This window comes from Larus michahellis, chromosome 7 (genome assembly GCF_964199755.1).
Source record: "Larus michahellis chromosome 7, bLarMic1.1, whole genome shotgun sequence".
In the NCBI taxonomy this organism is placed as follows: domain Eukaryota; kingdom Metazoa; phylum Chordata; class Aves; order Charadriiformes; family Laridae; genus Larus; species Larus michahellis.
In genome coordinates this window covers 58049610-58064374 of record NC_133902.1, presented here as the reverse complement: position 1 = coordinate 58064374, position 14765 = coordinate 58049610, and the positions used below count along the sequence as shown (strand labels likewise).

Here is a 14765-nt window from a genome sequence, read left to right as displayed (position 1 = left end):
AATTCTATTATCAGATTTAGTAATGCTGATATATTCCTTCTGCATTTCCCAAATCTTCAAAGCAGGGTACAATCTGGGCTGCCACACTCCATTCCCTTATAGTGTTCCAGAGGCACCAAGACCATGTTAATGCTTACACACGTGAGTGAAAGCCCTGGCACTGTTTCTTGACCCACTGCAATAAGGAAGATGAAGAAAGGACCATGACCTATAGAATGGCAGTCATATAAACAAAGTACCTGTCTTGTATGTAAATCATGATTCATATTCCTATTTCTCTCTAGCAGAAACAAACAAAATCTGCTAGACACAGGACTGTCAACGGGCAGAAAATAAGGAGGACACAGAGAGTGCAAACAATCATTCAGACCTTTTCTTTGCATCAGCATAAGCAGTTGCTCTTCCTGTTAAGTCAGAGGCCATTCTGCTGACAGACTTCAACCTCCAGCCACCCTGCTTACCTTTAAGCTCATCATTTGGCTCTGTTTCCAAAAAAAACCCAAACTCCTTAGACCCGAAGCCACAGAGGTCTCTTGCCTTCGCCATCCTTGATGTTTATCCAATTTACAATTCCTAGATCTCAAAGTCTCTAATACACATGCCGCTCCACACGGCAGTTTTTAATAATAATAAAATGCAAGCAGTTCCTGTTACACAAACTAGCTCAGCTCTGGAGATAACTGGTAAATGAACACAGTTTCCTCTCCACCTGGCCCTTCTCCCTGAAGAGGAGGGATAACTTTTCCCAGACAGACCGAGTGAGCAATGGCAGCAAAGAGGAGCTGCCCGCTTTCCCTTCGCAGCAGCTTACCTAGAGGCTGAGCACTGCCTGCTGCAGGCATCCTGGGCAGCAAGGCATCTTTATCAGCAGTGCTCTGCTTAGATGTTAATGAAAGAAACCAACCCAGGGCAGGATCAGAGCTGTACCAGCAGGACAGTGCTGCTGTCATTGCCCCTACACGGCTCTCAGCAGGAGCTGCTGCTGCCGCTCGCCAGCCAGAGGAGCAGCGGGGCTCCAGCGCTTGCCCCTGCACACCTACAACTGCATTCACACAGCTCAGCCACTGCGTGCGGTAGACATACATCTACACAGTTACTGATGGCTCTTTTGAAAAGCAGGACAGATACACAGCAATATTCTGCAAATCCTAAAGACAGAAGGTACCTCCCTCCAGAACAGAGTAATTGCTCTGAGTTCCCATGTCCACCAGCAAGACTACAGCTGCTTCAGCTTTCAGGCTTCCTGCGTTTTAAAGAGAGAGTCCCAAATGACTTTCTCAAAATGAAACGGAAGTGTGCACCAGCAGCTACCATAGTGCCAAAAATCAGAAAACCCTGAAGTTTAAACCACCAAACCCAATAACAAATAAGAGAAAAGCAAGGAGTATTTCCATTGTATAAACAGGGGACTAAGGAGCTGATAAGCCTACAGTCACCTGCAAGTCAAATCCAGGTTTGTTCAGTTCCAGCACAAAGTCTGAATCCAAACCAGGACAAACACAAGCTCTACTAAGGCGAACAGTTTGAGAGTTGCATCAAGCCAGAAGAGCAATGTGCTCAGCTCAGTTAAAATTGTACATTCATATAGTACTGCCTTTGCTGAAATAGCACATGTATGTATCATCAAACATAACAAGGAGATAGTTCACTTGATTTTCAGAAAAACAGAAGTCCCATATTAAGTGATATACTATTGAAAAATTCTGACAAAAGTGAACTTAAAACAAAAAAAATGTAAAAAATAAGGCAATAGTTCAGTCTGCTTCTAGAAAACAGACACATCCACTAGCTCTGCACACAGCCAGCCATCAGAAAGCCCTGGAGACAGCACCAGGAGCTGGATCCCCCTGCGGGAGCTCCCATCCTTGTGCCAGGAGGATGAACAGCCCAGAGGGCTGCTGAAAACAGCGCTTCTCACCGCTCCGACTGAGGCAGCCAGTGCTGCACTTACACATATTCCTAGCCATCTCAAATAAGCAGCCCTTCAAACAGCTTGATTAGACGATGGAGATAGCAATGACCCATCTCAACATTTTTTTCCCCAAAGGGGAGCAGTTCTGCAGGTGAGTCGGGTGTTTCCCAAGTCAGGCACTGACAACCAGGGGTTTCCACATCTCATTCTTTTTCCCAGCTCTGGCACTGGCTCACACATGAGCCCAGTATGAAACCACCATAGATGCTTCCATTTTTCTTCAGCTCTTAGCAGCAGAGTCCTTCCTTCCTCCCGCACAGAAAGAGAGAAGGCAACTCTTGAACAGTGCTTCACAGCTCAATGATCACATATGGTATGATTAAAATAAATTGTTTATGCTGGCAACAGTTTTGTTTGAAGTTTATGGCTAAGGTTATTCTATAATACTCAGAAAATCTGGGCTGCACATAAAGCAAGCAATGGGCAGAATAAATCCTCTATTACCAATACAAGCAAACATTTTTCTCAAGTGTAAAGAAACACATGCTCCTGTATAGCAAGATTAACTTTGCTTTAAGATTTCTTTGCATCATTGAACTACTTTGCTTTGAAGTTAAATTGTAAAAGATACCATAAAGTGAAAAATAATCAAGCCAATGTGTTTATCGAATGACAGCAAAGATTTCCACTGGGTATTTATGGGTGACCCAAAAGAGTGGTAAGAAAATAAGAAAGTATATATATAAGAAGGTTCTAAAAGGACTAAAACCAAACAAAATGTAATATAAAAAAGGAGAGAAAAAAATTAAAATGCAATATAAAAGGGAAGGGGGAAAAAACAGGTAACAGAAAAGGGGAGAGAAGTAGAGGATGGATACGACACGGGGGTAGCAGTTTGAGACAAACAAGTTAATCTTTAGTAGTGGCATTTTGTATGATTTGCATGGTGACAAAAATCAGTGTTGGGCTGTTAAAGAGGAATTGACTGCTGCAGTTGGAGAAGACTGAGCTGTATGGATGCAGACAACCGTGCAGTGCAACTGAAACAGCTACTAAGAGCATCAGCAGTAAAACTGAGGAGCAGTGTGGCTTCCCAGGGTCACAGAAGTCACTGCATTCTAAAAGGACACGTGGCACTGATCAAGCCATCAGCAAATCCTGTCAGGTAGACAGTGAACAAGGCAAGACATATACATTTGCTGTGCCTGCTCCAGTTGAACTAGCTTCAACCACCTCTTCACGGAACATCACTGCATGTTATGAGCTAGTCTGATATACATATAGTTACAAACATAGATATATACATCCTCCAGCTGCATCCTGTGCTTCCCTCACCAGGCTCTAGTGCCTCCAAGTACAGCTGCTCAGCTATTTGTACTACAGAGCAATGTATTAAGAAAAAGCCAGATGACTTTCCTTACTAGATTTTTGGAACAGATTATTACTAAGTGAACAATATAAAATCTCAAAGCTCTTTGAGAAGTTGCAGCATTATCCACATCTCACTCTTGGCCTAAATACAGAGATTCAAGCAATTCAGGAGAACTGTATAGTCAAGAAAAGAGATTACAACTGCAGAAAAATCCAACTTCTGTTAACAGCTTTGCTAAAAATATTCACTAACCCAGTTACCCCAATTCAGATAACGGTCTCCTGCACATCTTTGCTAAGTGAGATAATAATTTAGCAGTCAGAATGATACTTGTGTACCAGAGACTCAACTTCCCTGCAGATTCCCAATGTGACTTTAAAAGTCAACTTTCACCCCCCAAAATAAGAGATCTTCTTTACCTCACAGGCTGCCACAAGGACAGTTGAATACAAAAAATTGACTCATAGCAACATTATCTAAGTAAATTCAATAATATTTCGTTCAGGAATACAGCAAAAGTTATTGCAAGCCTTTAGGCCATTTGACATACAGGAAAATGTGTTTTTCAGTATCACATCCTCCTCATGCAACAGAAATGTTTGACAACAACTTCAAAACCACCACAGTTTTCCGAGAATCCTAGTCCTCCCTGACCCAGAAGAGAGTCTCTTACACCAACCAAGAGCATCTCCTATCCATCATTATAACTAGGTAGCAGAGTAAGATTTCTTTTAGCAGAGAGTAAAGCACTAAAAAATAAATCACTTTTTTCAAAGACATCTAAGAGACAACTATTAAATATTTAAGTCCTTATCTCTGAATACTCATTTCTCATGAGGAAAAAATCCAACATTCTTGGTTTCAATTAGACTCTATCTCATAATTTGAAAATATGCACTTTCTGAAGCTGTCATGGGACCAATTATTGGTATTATAATGAGAATCTGATAACAATCACACGCATTTCCAGGACATCCCACAAAAAGTCAAGAACCAAAGAGGCCATAAACATAGAGAAACGGCTTGGCTCTTTCTAGTAGATGAATAAAATCAGGAATTCATCAGAAACACCACGCCTGTGACTCCACACCTTTAAGATATGAAGGATGCCATTTTGGATATTTTAAGGTAAAGGGTTTTTTTCTGTTGTGTTGGTTTTGGTTTCTTTTTAACTACGCAATATTTTCACACTCCAAAATCCAATAAAATTGAATAAAGGTATTTTCCCAGTTCACAAAGCCATCACACAGACAAGCACCATTATCCAACATGCACCTTCCAATGGAGCTAGAAAAGCAAACATTGGCGACACCGCAGCCAAGTCAAAAGTGTCAAGCAATTACTGAGCAACTCTAAATCACTTTTCTGTTCCTATCCCTGCAGCGTCAGCTAAAGCACAGCTTACCCTGTATTGCACACCCAGGCTGCTGTCTCAAATGACTTGGATCCAGTGTCCCTCCATTTCTTCTGCCCGCTGCCAAAGCAGAGCTCTGCTGCTGCACCCTGCAGCATCCTGGTTCTCAACAGTAGAATTGAGAACAGAACCAAGACTCATTCCCACACAGATACACGTTTTTTCAGTCATCTGAGTAACTTAGTAACTATCTTTTCAGAATGAGTCTTACCTTGGCTTGACCTCTGAGCTTTAAAAGGCTGCAACAACACAAAAGCAAACAAAAGAGGGAAACTAAAGGGTCTGAAAGTAGTTGGTAGGTAATTGTGTTTGGTCTTGTTTGGCTACATTAAGACACAAGATGTCAAGCTCAAAAGGATCCAACAAAAACAGACACAAAACATCCTGTGCACAGGACTGTTGTCTACCTTAAGAAAAAAACCCACAAATAAATCCCCTTGTGTAGAAGAGATCTTTTGATGAAAACATTCCTGCCAAACGCACTTTTGTATTCAACAAAACCCGCCAGAATTTAACAAGAAATGCATCAGCAACCAGACCGTCCCAAGCCATGAAAGCTAATAGGTGGAAATTAGATTACGTGTGTTTCTTTTCCAAGCAGAGAACAGATCGCCCCGTTCATTTGTTTCTTCTATGCCACTGCCCCCTTTTCAGCACTTGTCCACAACTCCCCTTCTCCCTACACATACGGTATCACCGATGAAACGACACGGCTCAGTTTATGCACACTGAAGTCTTCAAACAAAAGAATGGACAAATACCAGCGACGGAATATTTAACTTCCATTTAACATTTTCCTCAGCAGAAGGAAAAGCCCACCTTTAAGAAAACACAGTTGTGAGACCTGCAGGTGTTGCAGCTCTGCAACTTGCTGCTCTGATACAGCACTTACAGAGTTAGGAATGGACCTGGAGGCACATCAGGCATTTCAGAATGACTACATTTGGAAGAAAACAAAACAAATCCTAAGGTGAGTCATTTTAATGATAACAAGAACAACACCAAATATGATACCAAGGGTGTCAGCAATCTATTAAAAACTGCCAAGAAAAACTAAATTAAATAATCTCTCCTCCTAAATATCTGTTTTTACAGAAGCATTCCTGTAATCCCCAAAAAATTATCTCAAGACTCAAAAAATCCTCAAAAAACTACCACAGAGAAAAGCACATTAATATTAAAGACTTATAAGTGGCATTTCATCCTTCATTTTATCTTTTGTAATGGCTTTTATTCTTCTCGCACAGTTTGAAACACTGAAACAATATGTGGAGATGTAAGTACACATCACTCCCCACCAGCTTCCTCACTGCACATTAAGCCTTCGTTTAGTGCAGGAAGCTTCAGGAGAAATCATCTCCAACCATGCAGAAAAAAAAAGTACTCCCAAATTTCCCCAAATACCGATAAATCAGACTGTACCAGACTGAACAGCCATTTGCAAAAATGGATCCAAACACCAGTGACTAACTACGGCATCTCAGGGGAAGGAAACAAAGACTGTAACAAGCTGGAAGGAGATACAGGAACACAGGCGCCGAATGGTCTAAACCTTCTGGTCTAAACCAAATGCATCCTGCAGGAGCTACCAGAGGAAAAAAGACATTGAGAGTGGCATGAGACTACATTTTCCAGTTGTTTGACAATCCAGCTTGTTGAAATATATCATCTATATTTTAAATTTCAAAACTTTAAGTAGGAATCCATGTTTTGCACAGGACAGGTATGCCGGATGAAGATATTTTTAGAGAAGGATACCCAAATGGGATTAGAAAAAGATTTAAAAAAGCCTTCAATGCCCTGAGGAAAGACAAAAGGGAAATTGCTCTGGTGAAAAAATAGTAAGCATTGTATTTTGAGTAAATCATCTTTCTAGCACCACCAACAATAAATAGAAGCTATTTTCACACCTTATTTCTCATTACATTTTTAGAGAACAGAAATGCACGTACAACTTCATCCAAGAAGTACCCATTGATCCGTGTTGAATAATTTCCCCCAGTTCAGCACTTACAGACAAGCTTGAAAGAATATCCCTTCCAGAAGAGAAACAGCTGAGGATTCAGAAAAGAAACAAACAGAAATACCCAAACCACACTGTCCCTGCAGAAGTGACTATCTATGCTTAAATCTAGCATGAATGTGCCAAGCAGCACTTAACAAGCCAAGGATTTTGCTTCGAACTTCAACTTGGAGGAAAGTATCTCCATCTCGGGAGCATCTTAGAAAACTGGTTTGGCACCAGCAGAGTCCCGGGAGACGAATCGGCTGCAGCCCATCCCGACACCTGCAGTGCAGCCTGGGGGAACCCCCCAGAGCATCACTACCCACCGGACTCAGGCAGACAGGAGGGTGTTGCTCATGCCACTCACCACCCTCTTAATAATGCCATGCTCTGCCCCTGTGCAATGTTTCAAAGCTCTACATGTGCCAAATCACCATGCAAACCCACTTTTCCTTTGGAAAGCTGCCTCCCTATCTCATACCGACCCAGTCCGGGTTGTGGGATTGGACAGATGCAAAGCCTGGTGGAGCAGGAGAACGTCTGGGGTTTGGAGAAGCTCAGAGATGTTTTCCAAGCCCTTCTCAAGACAGATTTTCTTCACTGACTTATATTACGGGAGAGTAAGTAATGTTGTACATTACATTTGCTTCAGTGCTTTATGGAAGTATTGCTGTGTCAAAGAAATAAATGTATTATATTTTTTGATAATTAGATCCAGAACCATTTCATTGTTTAGCCAACACACTGTAAAAACAGAACCAAAAAACTACTGTGCCAGTCATCTTATCAGTCCCAGGATTTTAACTTTCTACACAAGCTCCTGAAAATAAGTGTGAAGCACAGCAGGAAAACAACTACTCTTCAAAAATCAAGCACGCAAGCAGCTCCCTGAATGGCTACCACACCAGTTCTTCAGTAAATAAAATAGTTTTTTCTGCAAGGCACAGAAAAGCCACCCAGACCCAGTGGAATCATCTTGTATTTGTTCTTTCCTAAATGAAGAGCAACGTGGTATGATCTACAGGCTTCCTCTTCTTCCTGAGATACCTACTGGCTTCAGCTACTAAGAGAAATCACCCAAAAAAAGCAAGTGCCAGATCTGTCAGTCTTGTGCTGCTGCTGCTCTGGAAATAGTCTGACCTGAAAGCAACATAGCCCAAAGCTACAGGGGAATGAGCACAGCACATCGTGGTACATCTCATCCACCAAACAGGAAAATGCAGCAGGTTAGAGACATTCGCAGCTTATGCCAGGGTACAGAAAAATCTTAGGGTGTAGGAGGATTAGCAACACTTTCGAAACAAACAGCTCCCACAAAGGTATTTGTCAGCTCTTGGTGTCTTCAGATACCATCAATTCCATATAAATGTCATGCGTAGCTATGCCAGCCACTTGTATCTCACAGCAGTCCTTCACAAAAGCTTTCATACAAAACTTGCTCAGTCTTCACTGGAAAAGAAGAGTTGAACAGAGGTGGAAAACACACCAAAGATGCTGAGAGACAAAGCAAGCATTAGGTTCCCAGATTGAGCCTTCTGCTAGGAAAACAGCATGCTACATATCCATTGACATATTTTATACCGAGACAGAAATCCCACCTCACTTCACATCCTACATCAAACCAGTATGAGCTTTTTATAAAAGGTATTTACAGATAAGTCATGAACAAACCCTCTACAAACAGAATTGCTGTGTATTTTGAAATAGAGATGGATGCTTGGCTTTTGTTAGAAGCACAATGTACCACACCCCATGAAAAATGTCATGCAGCACAGGGTAGATTTTTAATTATTTTTTTTTTTAACTAGTCATTTATCTACTATCCCAAGGGGTTTTTGTGGATCTGTCTTAACCACAGAGTGACAACTGCCTACAGAGATGTCTGTAAAGGAGGGACTTAAGAACACGACTTTTTATCATCTGTATAAACTCTACTGACTTTACTGGTGAACATGAAATAAAAGGTAAAATGTATCCAGATATTCTAGGGATGCAAATAAGTGAAAATCTCTCCACAAGGCAACATTGCAAACAGTACTATAGCAGAAAATATTAAAAAAAAAACCACAACCCTGCTCAGATTCCACCCCACCTGCTTCAAAGGAATCAGTCATCAATTTTTGTTTTCTTTTACTTCATGGAATATGACACTGCAAAACAGCAATAAGCATTGCAAGGCAGCAGAGTATCAGGTGATGATATTTTTGTTTGTCTTAGGCACAATAGTTAGTTATGTGGAATGTTTCATGGATGAAACAACAGAATTTTCACGCATGTGAGTAATGCGCGATCCCACAGGGCCCCTCCCATTGCCCCTGTAGGTCTCCGCTGGTTTTCCCAGGGGCAGTTTGCTGCAGGAGCTGGTGGAATTCCGCTAAAACCCCCAGCGCAGGCAGCCAGGGGCCGAGGAAGGCTCTGCGCTGCCCGCCTGACACCGAGCACGCAGCAGAGAACTGCAGTGCTCAGCAGCTCCTGCTAAGCTGGGCTTTACTCACACTGCAGCTCAAAAACCAGCTGACAACCAGAATGAAGAGTCTTTTATCCTCTTTCTGGTAATATTAACATGAGGTTTCTGAGCTGGCTAGAAAGATTCAATTTAGGCATTCTCCTTTCTAAACAGGAGATATTTGCCTGAAAAATCAGTTTCAGATCAGTCTTGTGCTAAAAGGGAAGTGGTCACTCTAGTCCTAACAGAGAAGGAGGTGAAAATACTCCTTCACAACTAAATTCCTCTATTGTTTACAACAGGGGAGGGGGAAAAGAGCTGGAAGCACTCTCCCGCATAAACCTAAACCAGAAAAGCATCCTCAGGGAGGGCATCCCACCAGGTGCTGAGCCTCTCTGCATCCTTCCTTTGCAGATGCTCAGGAATAAAAGCACTCAGAGGAACAGGGGAAACACGAAGAAACCACATGCCATAAGACTGCCTCAGTTGCTTACTACAGCAAACAGCTCCACGCTCTCCAACAAGACTGTAAGAAGCAAGCCAGCTAAAAAAATACATTTTTAGGTATGTCAGCCAACACAATCAATCGGAGAGTCACCTTGAGGTTGCAGAGGAGCAGAAACATAAAATGAAACTGCAGTCTTTTGAGACTGTTGGGTAGCTAACCACAAAAGAAAGAGATGGATTTACCACTATCACCTTTTCCTGCCATGGTTAAAGATGAGATACATCTAAAAGGCTTTTATATTTAAAACTTTAAAGTAGATTCAAAATCCAGTGGGTTTTCTCTGTTTTAACCAGAGGAAAATTTAAGGTAAGACATTTTAATCTTCCATGCTTCACTGCGTTGCATGTGCAAAGCTCATGAAGACGGATGGAAGAGGACAGAATATAAGACACGGGGTCAAATCCCAATTCTGAGGGGTTTAACTGGTTTGAACAGTTAGGACATTGTCCTAAGACTTCCCCGACAAAGAGCTCTGAACCATGCAGCCACAGGCATCGTAGAGATACAGCTTTAGTCAAGGCATGAAAGATATCCTGGGGAAACTCAAGCCTAAGTTGTTAAACTTCCTTCATTGCTGCTTGTTTTCAAGAAATATCATCAAGTTGTGATCTTTAATTTTTGTTGGAAAATTTACTCAAGGCACTGGAGAAGTATAATGGGAGGAGATGGTGGGAGGTTCAGAAAGAAAGCATTTTCCCCACAATTGTTTATTGGGAAGGAGAAGTAAATTTGTTCAGACTCACTAGTCAGGAAAAAAATTGACATTTCCTTTAAATCATTTATATTTTAATTTTTCTTACGTGATGACAGAATTCCTCGGGGCGGGGGGGGGGGAATGGGGGGGAAAGGGCTTGTTGGTGGGTTTGGTTGGTTTTTTTAAATTTTAACAGAATCTCTTTCTTTCCAGTATTTTATGGAACAAAAATAAAAGCTGCATTGCAGTGTTTTTCAAATGCTATAGTAAAACACACACACAAAAGTGTTTGGTTCTGGTTTATTTTTGCTTTATGTAATGTTTCTAAGAGCTTTTGAAGGCTAAAATACTGCTTTTCTAGAAGGAAGGCCACTCTGATAGAGCCTTCCACCAGAATTAGGATTCCTTCCCCCTGCCAGGCATTATTTGTTGGATGTAAGCAGTCACTCTAAACCAGTAAATAATAACAAATGGTACTGCTTTCTACTAACGTACTGCAGTGGCATCCACTGTAGATCAAGTTACACTAAAGCTCAATGAGCTCGGTACTGCGAATAAAGAAGACAAAGAATATGGAAAGATTTTCATGTTCATTTACACTTACAAAACTACAAATATCCCCAGGGAACCTGAGCCGGATGGTTTCTCTTTGAAAAAAAAGCAGCAGTATTTGAGGATATATTTCACTAGTTAAGATGACTAAAATGTGCACCTAAAAAAGACCTGTGGTTTGCCCTGTGAAGGGAAAGGAAAGCCATACTCTAAGCTTCTGACTAGATTTTCAAGATGGAAAATAAGCCCCAAAAAATGATCCTGCCAAAGTGAACATATATATATCTAAAAATAAATGTTTATATGTATTCCTATAAATAAATAGATACATGCACTTTTCTTGTTTATCTCTAGCTACTTTTTTAAACTTCCATGGTAGGAAATTGACAGTTGCTGGTATTTTTCCTTTTTACCTTTGCTAAAGGAATTATATCCTGTCTGCAAGGTATAGATATCTTTTTCAAAGCATCACAGTTACTGTTTTCCCAGACAACCGATACTTTCTAGAGAAAGATACATCATATACTTGCACATTCGCTTAGGTGGGATAAAAAAATTCTAAATTATGCTTCTCTTAAAAAGATAACATTGTTAAAGGATTTGCAGTAGATGTATTTTAATCTACTTTTAATACATCTGAGGGTTTATTTATTTAAAGGGGGGACGGCATTTTGCTGACTTTTGTTTCTTTAGCATCCAAATGACTGTGCTACAGTTACGCTTTCGTTCCAAGTATTTGTTGACCAAAGACAGCCTTCAATTGCTGACTGAGATTGGTAACTAATTTGATTATTCTATTGTTAACAGACTGTTCTGGGTGTTACGACTTTAACCTTCAGATAAAGAAAATTAATTTGGCTACACAGAAAACATTTAATAAAAACAAATTAAGAAAAAACGAGTTAGCCATGTATGTCCAGAATTGAGTAATTTTTTTCTTTGCTTTTCCATAACAGTCTTGCAACTTTCATGAAAAAAGTTTCTTAAAAACTCGAGGTTTTAATAAGAACCTTGACAAATCATACAAGAAATTGCTCATTCTTTGTATCATCAATTAGTTTTAAGATCTCCTTATCATAGTACAGTATGGATCATATCATCGGTTTAACCACAGTAGACCAATATATAAAACAAAGCACCAAAGACATGGTCTGGTTAGACAGTAAACCAAAAATATAACTCAAGTGCTCGGTACTTTCTATGAACACCCACCAACATGAGCACCATCAGCCTCCTGAACACAACCCCAGCCAAGCCACCTGCTTTGGAAAGCTCAGGCTGCGGGAAGGAAAAGCAAAAGGCACTTTGCCGTGCAGGGCTGACGAACGCGCTGCGCCATATTCAACACTTGTCCAAGGAGCCACGGAGGGCCCCGACACACGCACGCTTTGTTCATTTTAAAGCCTCTGCTCTTGTGAACAGCCTACAAAGCATGTTTTCCCCTACAAAACGCAGGGAAAACGCAGAGTTTGGATATGTCATTGCTATAAGCTGGTAGTGACTTGATGTTTAAATTCGGTTTTTTTCCAATGAGAGGAAAAAAAACTTCACCTTGCGTGGATCATTTTAACTAATGGTGCTTGTGCACCGGTTGTTCCGCAGGGACTCGGCGGGTCCTGCCAGTGCCGCTCAGCAGCCACCAGACACCACCAGCGCTGCCCAGCAGCCAGGCGGGACGAGCACAGCGCACCACCCCGCCGGGACACCGCCTCTCCCGGGGGAGCAGCCCGGCATTCCGCAGCCGGCTCGGCTTTTTGTCTCGCCCCGCAGTGCTCCGCGCCGGCGGGGGATGCTGTGCGGGTGCGGAGGATGCTGCGCGGCCCCGGGGGCGCGGGCGGCCGCCCCCGCGGAGCGCCGGCGAGCATGCCCAGTCACCGGCATGACATCAGCGCCGCCGCCGGCGGCCGCCCCCGCGCCCCCACCCCTCACCGGGCCCGGTGGGCGACCCAGGGGAGCGGGGAGCCCAGACCCCGAACAGGAGCTGGGGGAGACCCAGCCCCGCCGGAGGAGAGCGGGGAGCGCCGCCGCCCCTCCCTCGCTCCGCCGCAGCGGGAACAATGGGCGCGGGGCCCGGCGGCGGGTGCGGGACCGCCGGGAGGGGATGCTCGCCCCGGGGAGGAGACGCTCGCCCCGGGGAGGGGGGATGCTCGCCCCGTCACGGCGCCGCGCGGTGGGGAGAGAGGGTCTGCGGCAAACTCACCCCGATGACCACCGTCTCCTCGCCCTTGAATTTGGGGATGAATTTGTCCCCCCGGAGGATCTCTGCCTCGTTGAGGGGCCGGAACCGGCACATCACTTTGATGCTGCACTCTGCGGGATCCGCCATCTCGGCGGGCGGGCGGGCGCCGGCCGCAGGGAGCGAGGCGCTCCGCCGGGCAGGTGCCGCAGACGCCGGCTGGCCCCGGCCCCCGCCCCGGCGCGGCTGCGCGGTGCGGGGCGGGGCGGTGCGGCGCGCAGCCTGCGCCCCCTCAGCCGCTCCTGAGCCTCCCCTCAGCGCCCCCGGGCTCCGCCGCAGCGCGCGGGGGCTGCCGGGAGGCGTAGTCCGCGCGGCAGGTGGCGGCCGCCAACGGCTCTAACCGTCCCAACGGCTTCGCCTCAGCGGCGGCCCCCTCACGGCCGCCAAGGAGCGAAGGGAGGGCCGGACCGCTTTCCCCACCACCTCTTCGTTAATTATAGTGATTAACGGAGGACTACGGTTATGCTCGACAGCGGGGGTGTATCAAACAAAACCGCACAACAGGGAGCAGGTATTTCGTTTTCACCTGGCTTTGTCTGCCCCAGTTTTAGACCTCCAGGTGCGGCTGCTCTCTCAGGGAAAAGGAGAGGAAGGAGGAGAAGAGAGTGGACACCTGTGCTCCAACAGATCTATGACCATGTTAAAGGACATTTATTCCTGGGAGAGAGCCCAGGGATGTAATGAACACCAATGCTTCCCTTCATTACATTACCCTTATTTTCTGTGAGGAAAAGAAGCAGCAATAGCATATGCGGGTGACGCTTTGACCTTGTTAAATTTACAAGAAGTTTGTCACACTGCAGTCAGTGAATCAGCATCTGGGAAAGACAAAGTCTGGAGCCTGTTCCTACACTTCAGGGGTGCTGTCCTCCTCCTCCTCCCCTTCGCTCACTGACAAGAAGCATGGCCATATTTCTTTCTTGCCTGCTAAAAACACCAGCAACTTACCCTCCTGCCTCCAACCCTGTGCCAAAGCTAGTTCATTTCACTGTATTAAAGTCATCTGAAACAGTCTGACATAGCACAAGTAGTCTTCTCCTCCTCCATTTTTCCCCTACACATATCTTTAAGCAGTCTACCTCCTTGCAACAACTGTTGCTGTCGTTAGGAAAGCAGGAGACAGCCCCTAGCCTTCAGCTACTCCTGAAACAGGTTTCCTCCAAAGAACAGAGCACCAGTTTCATTAAATCCTCCTCAGTCACAGAACTAAGATGACAGTGGTCAGTTCTTCAGCATTTCTACAGAGATTTCCATTTCTTCTAGCCCCAGCGGTTGTCCTCATTACCTGATGTGGATGTGAGAAGAGCAGGCTACTTACAAAGGCTCTCGTGCCCTTCTTAAAAGCAATTACATCAGGGAGAGTTAGCAATGTGCAGTATGTGATAAGACATTATTACATAATGTGATTTATTCCCATGGATTACCAATTATCTAGCCCTTTTATTTCTCTTACGTTTCAAGCTTTTACCCTGAATAGCAAATTCGTAAGTCATGACAAGTAGGGGCTTAGTCATAAAGGACAACCATTTCGATGAATTAATCCTTATTTTTCTCCATTATTGAGAGCTCATTTTGTAGCAAGATAGGCGAACCTCTGTTTTCCTATTAGAGTAGGTATAATCTCCA

General features: G+C 43.8%; 1 protein-coding gene across 4 annotated transcripts in view; it reads right to left on the bottom strand.

Moving 5' to 3' along the window:
* Positions 1 to 13360, bottom strand: part of KIF5C (kinesin family member 5C) — an 85413-nt gene extending 72053 nt beyond the window's left edge. For 3 of the 4 annotated variants that reach the window (XR_012588228.1, XR_012588227.1, XM_074593914.1), the window contains exon 1: positions 13104 to 13347. Coding sequence is in view for 2 of the 4 variants with exons in the window: in XM_074593914.1 (XP_074450015.1) it covers positions 13104 to 13229 (126 nt within the window). In the remaining 2 variants the exon portion in view is untranslated. Of the gene's footprint in view, positions 1 to 13103 lie in introns of all 4 variants that reach the window. The other variant, XM_074593915.1, reaches the window with a different exon arrangement.
* Positions 13361 to 14765: the final 1405 nt, after the last annotated feature.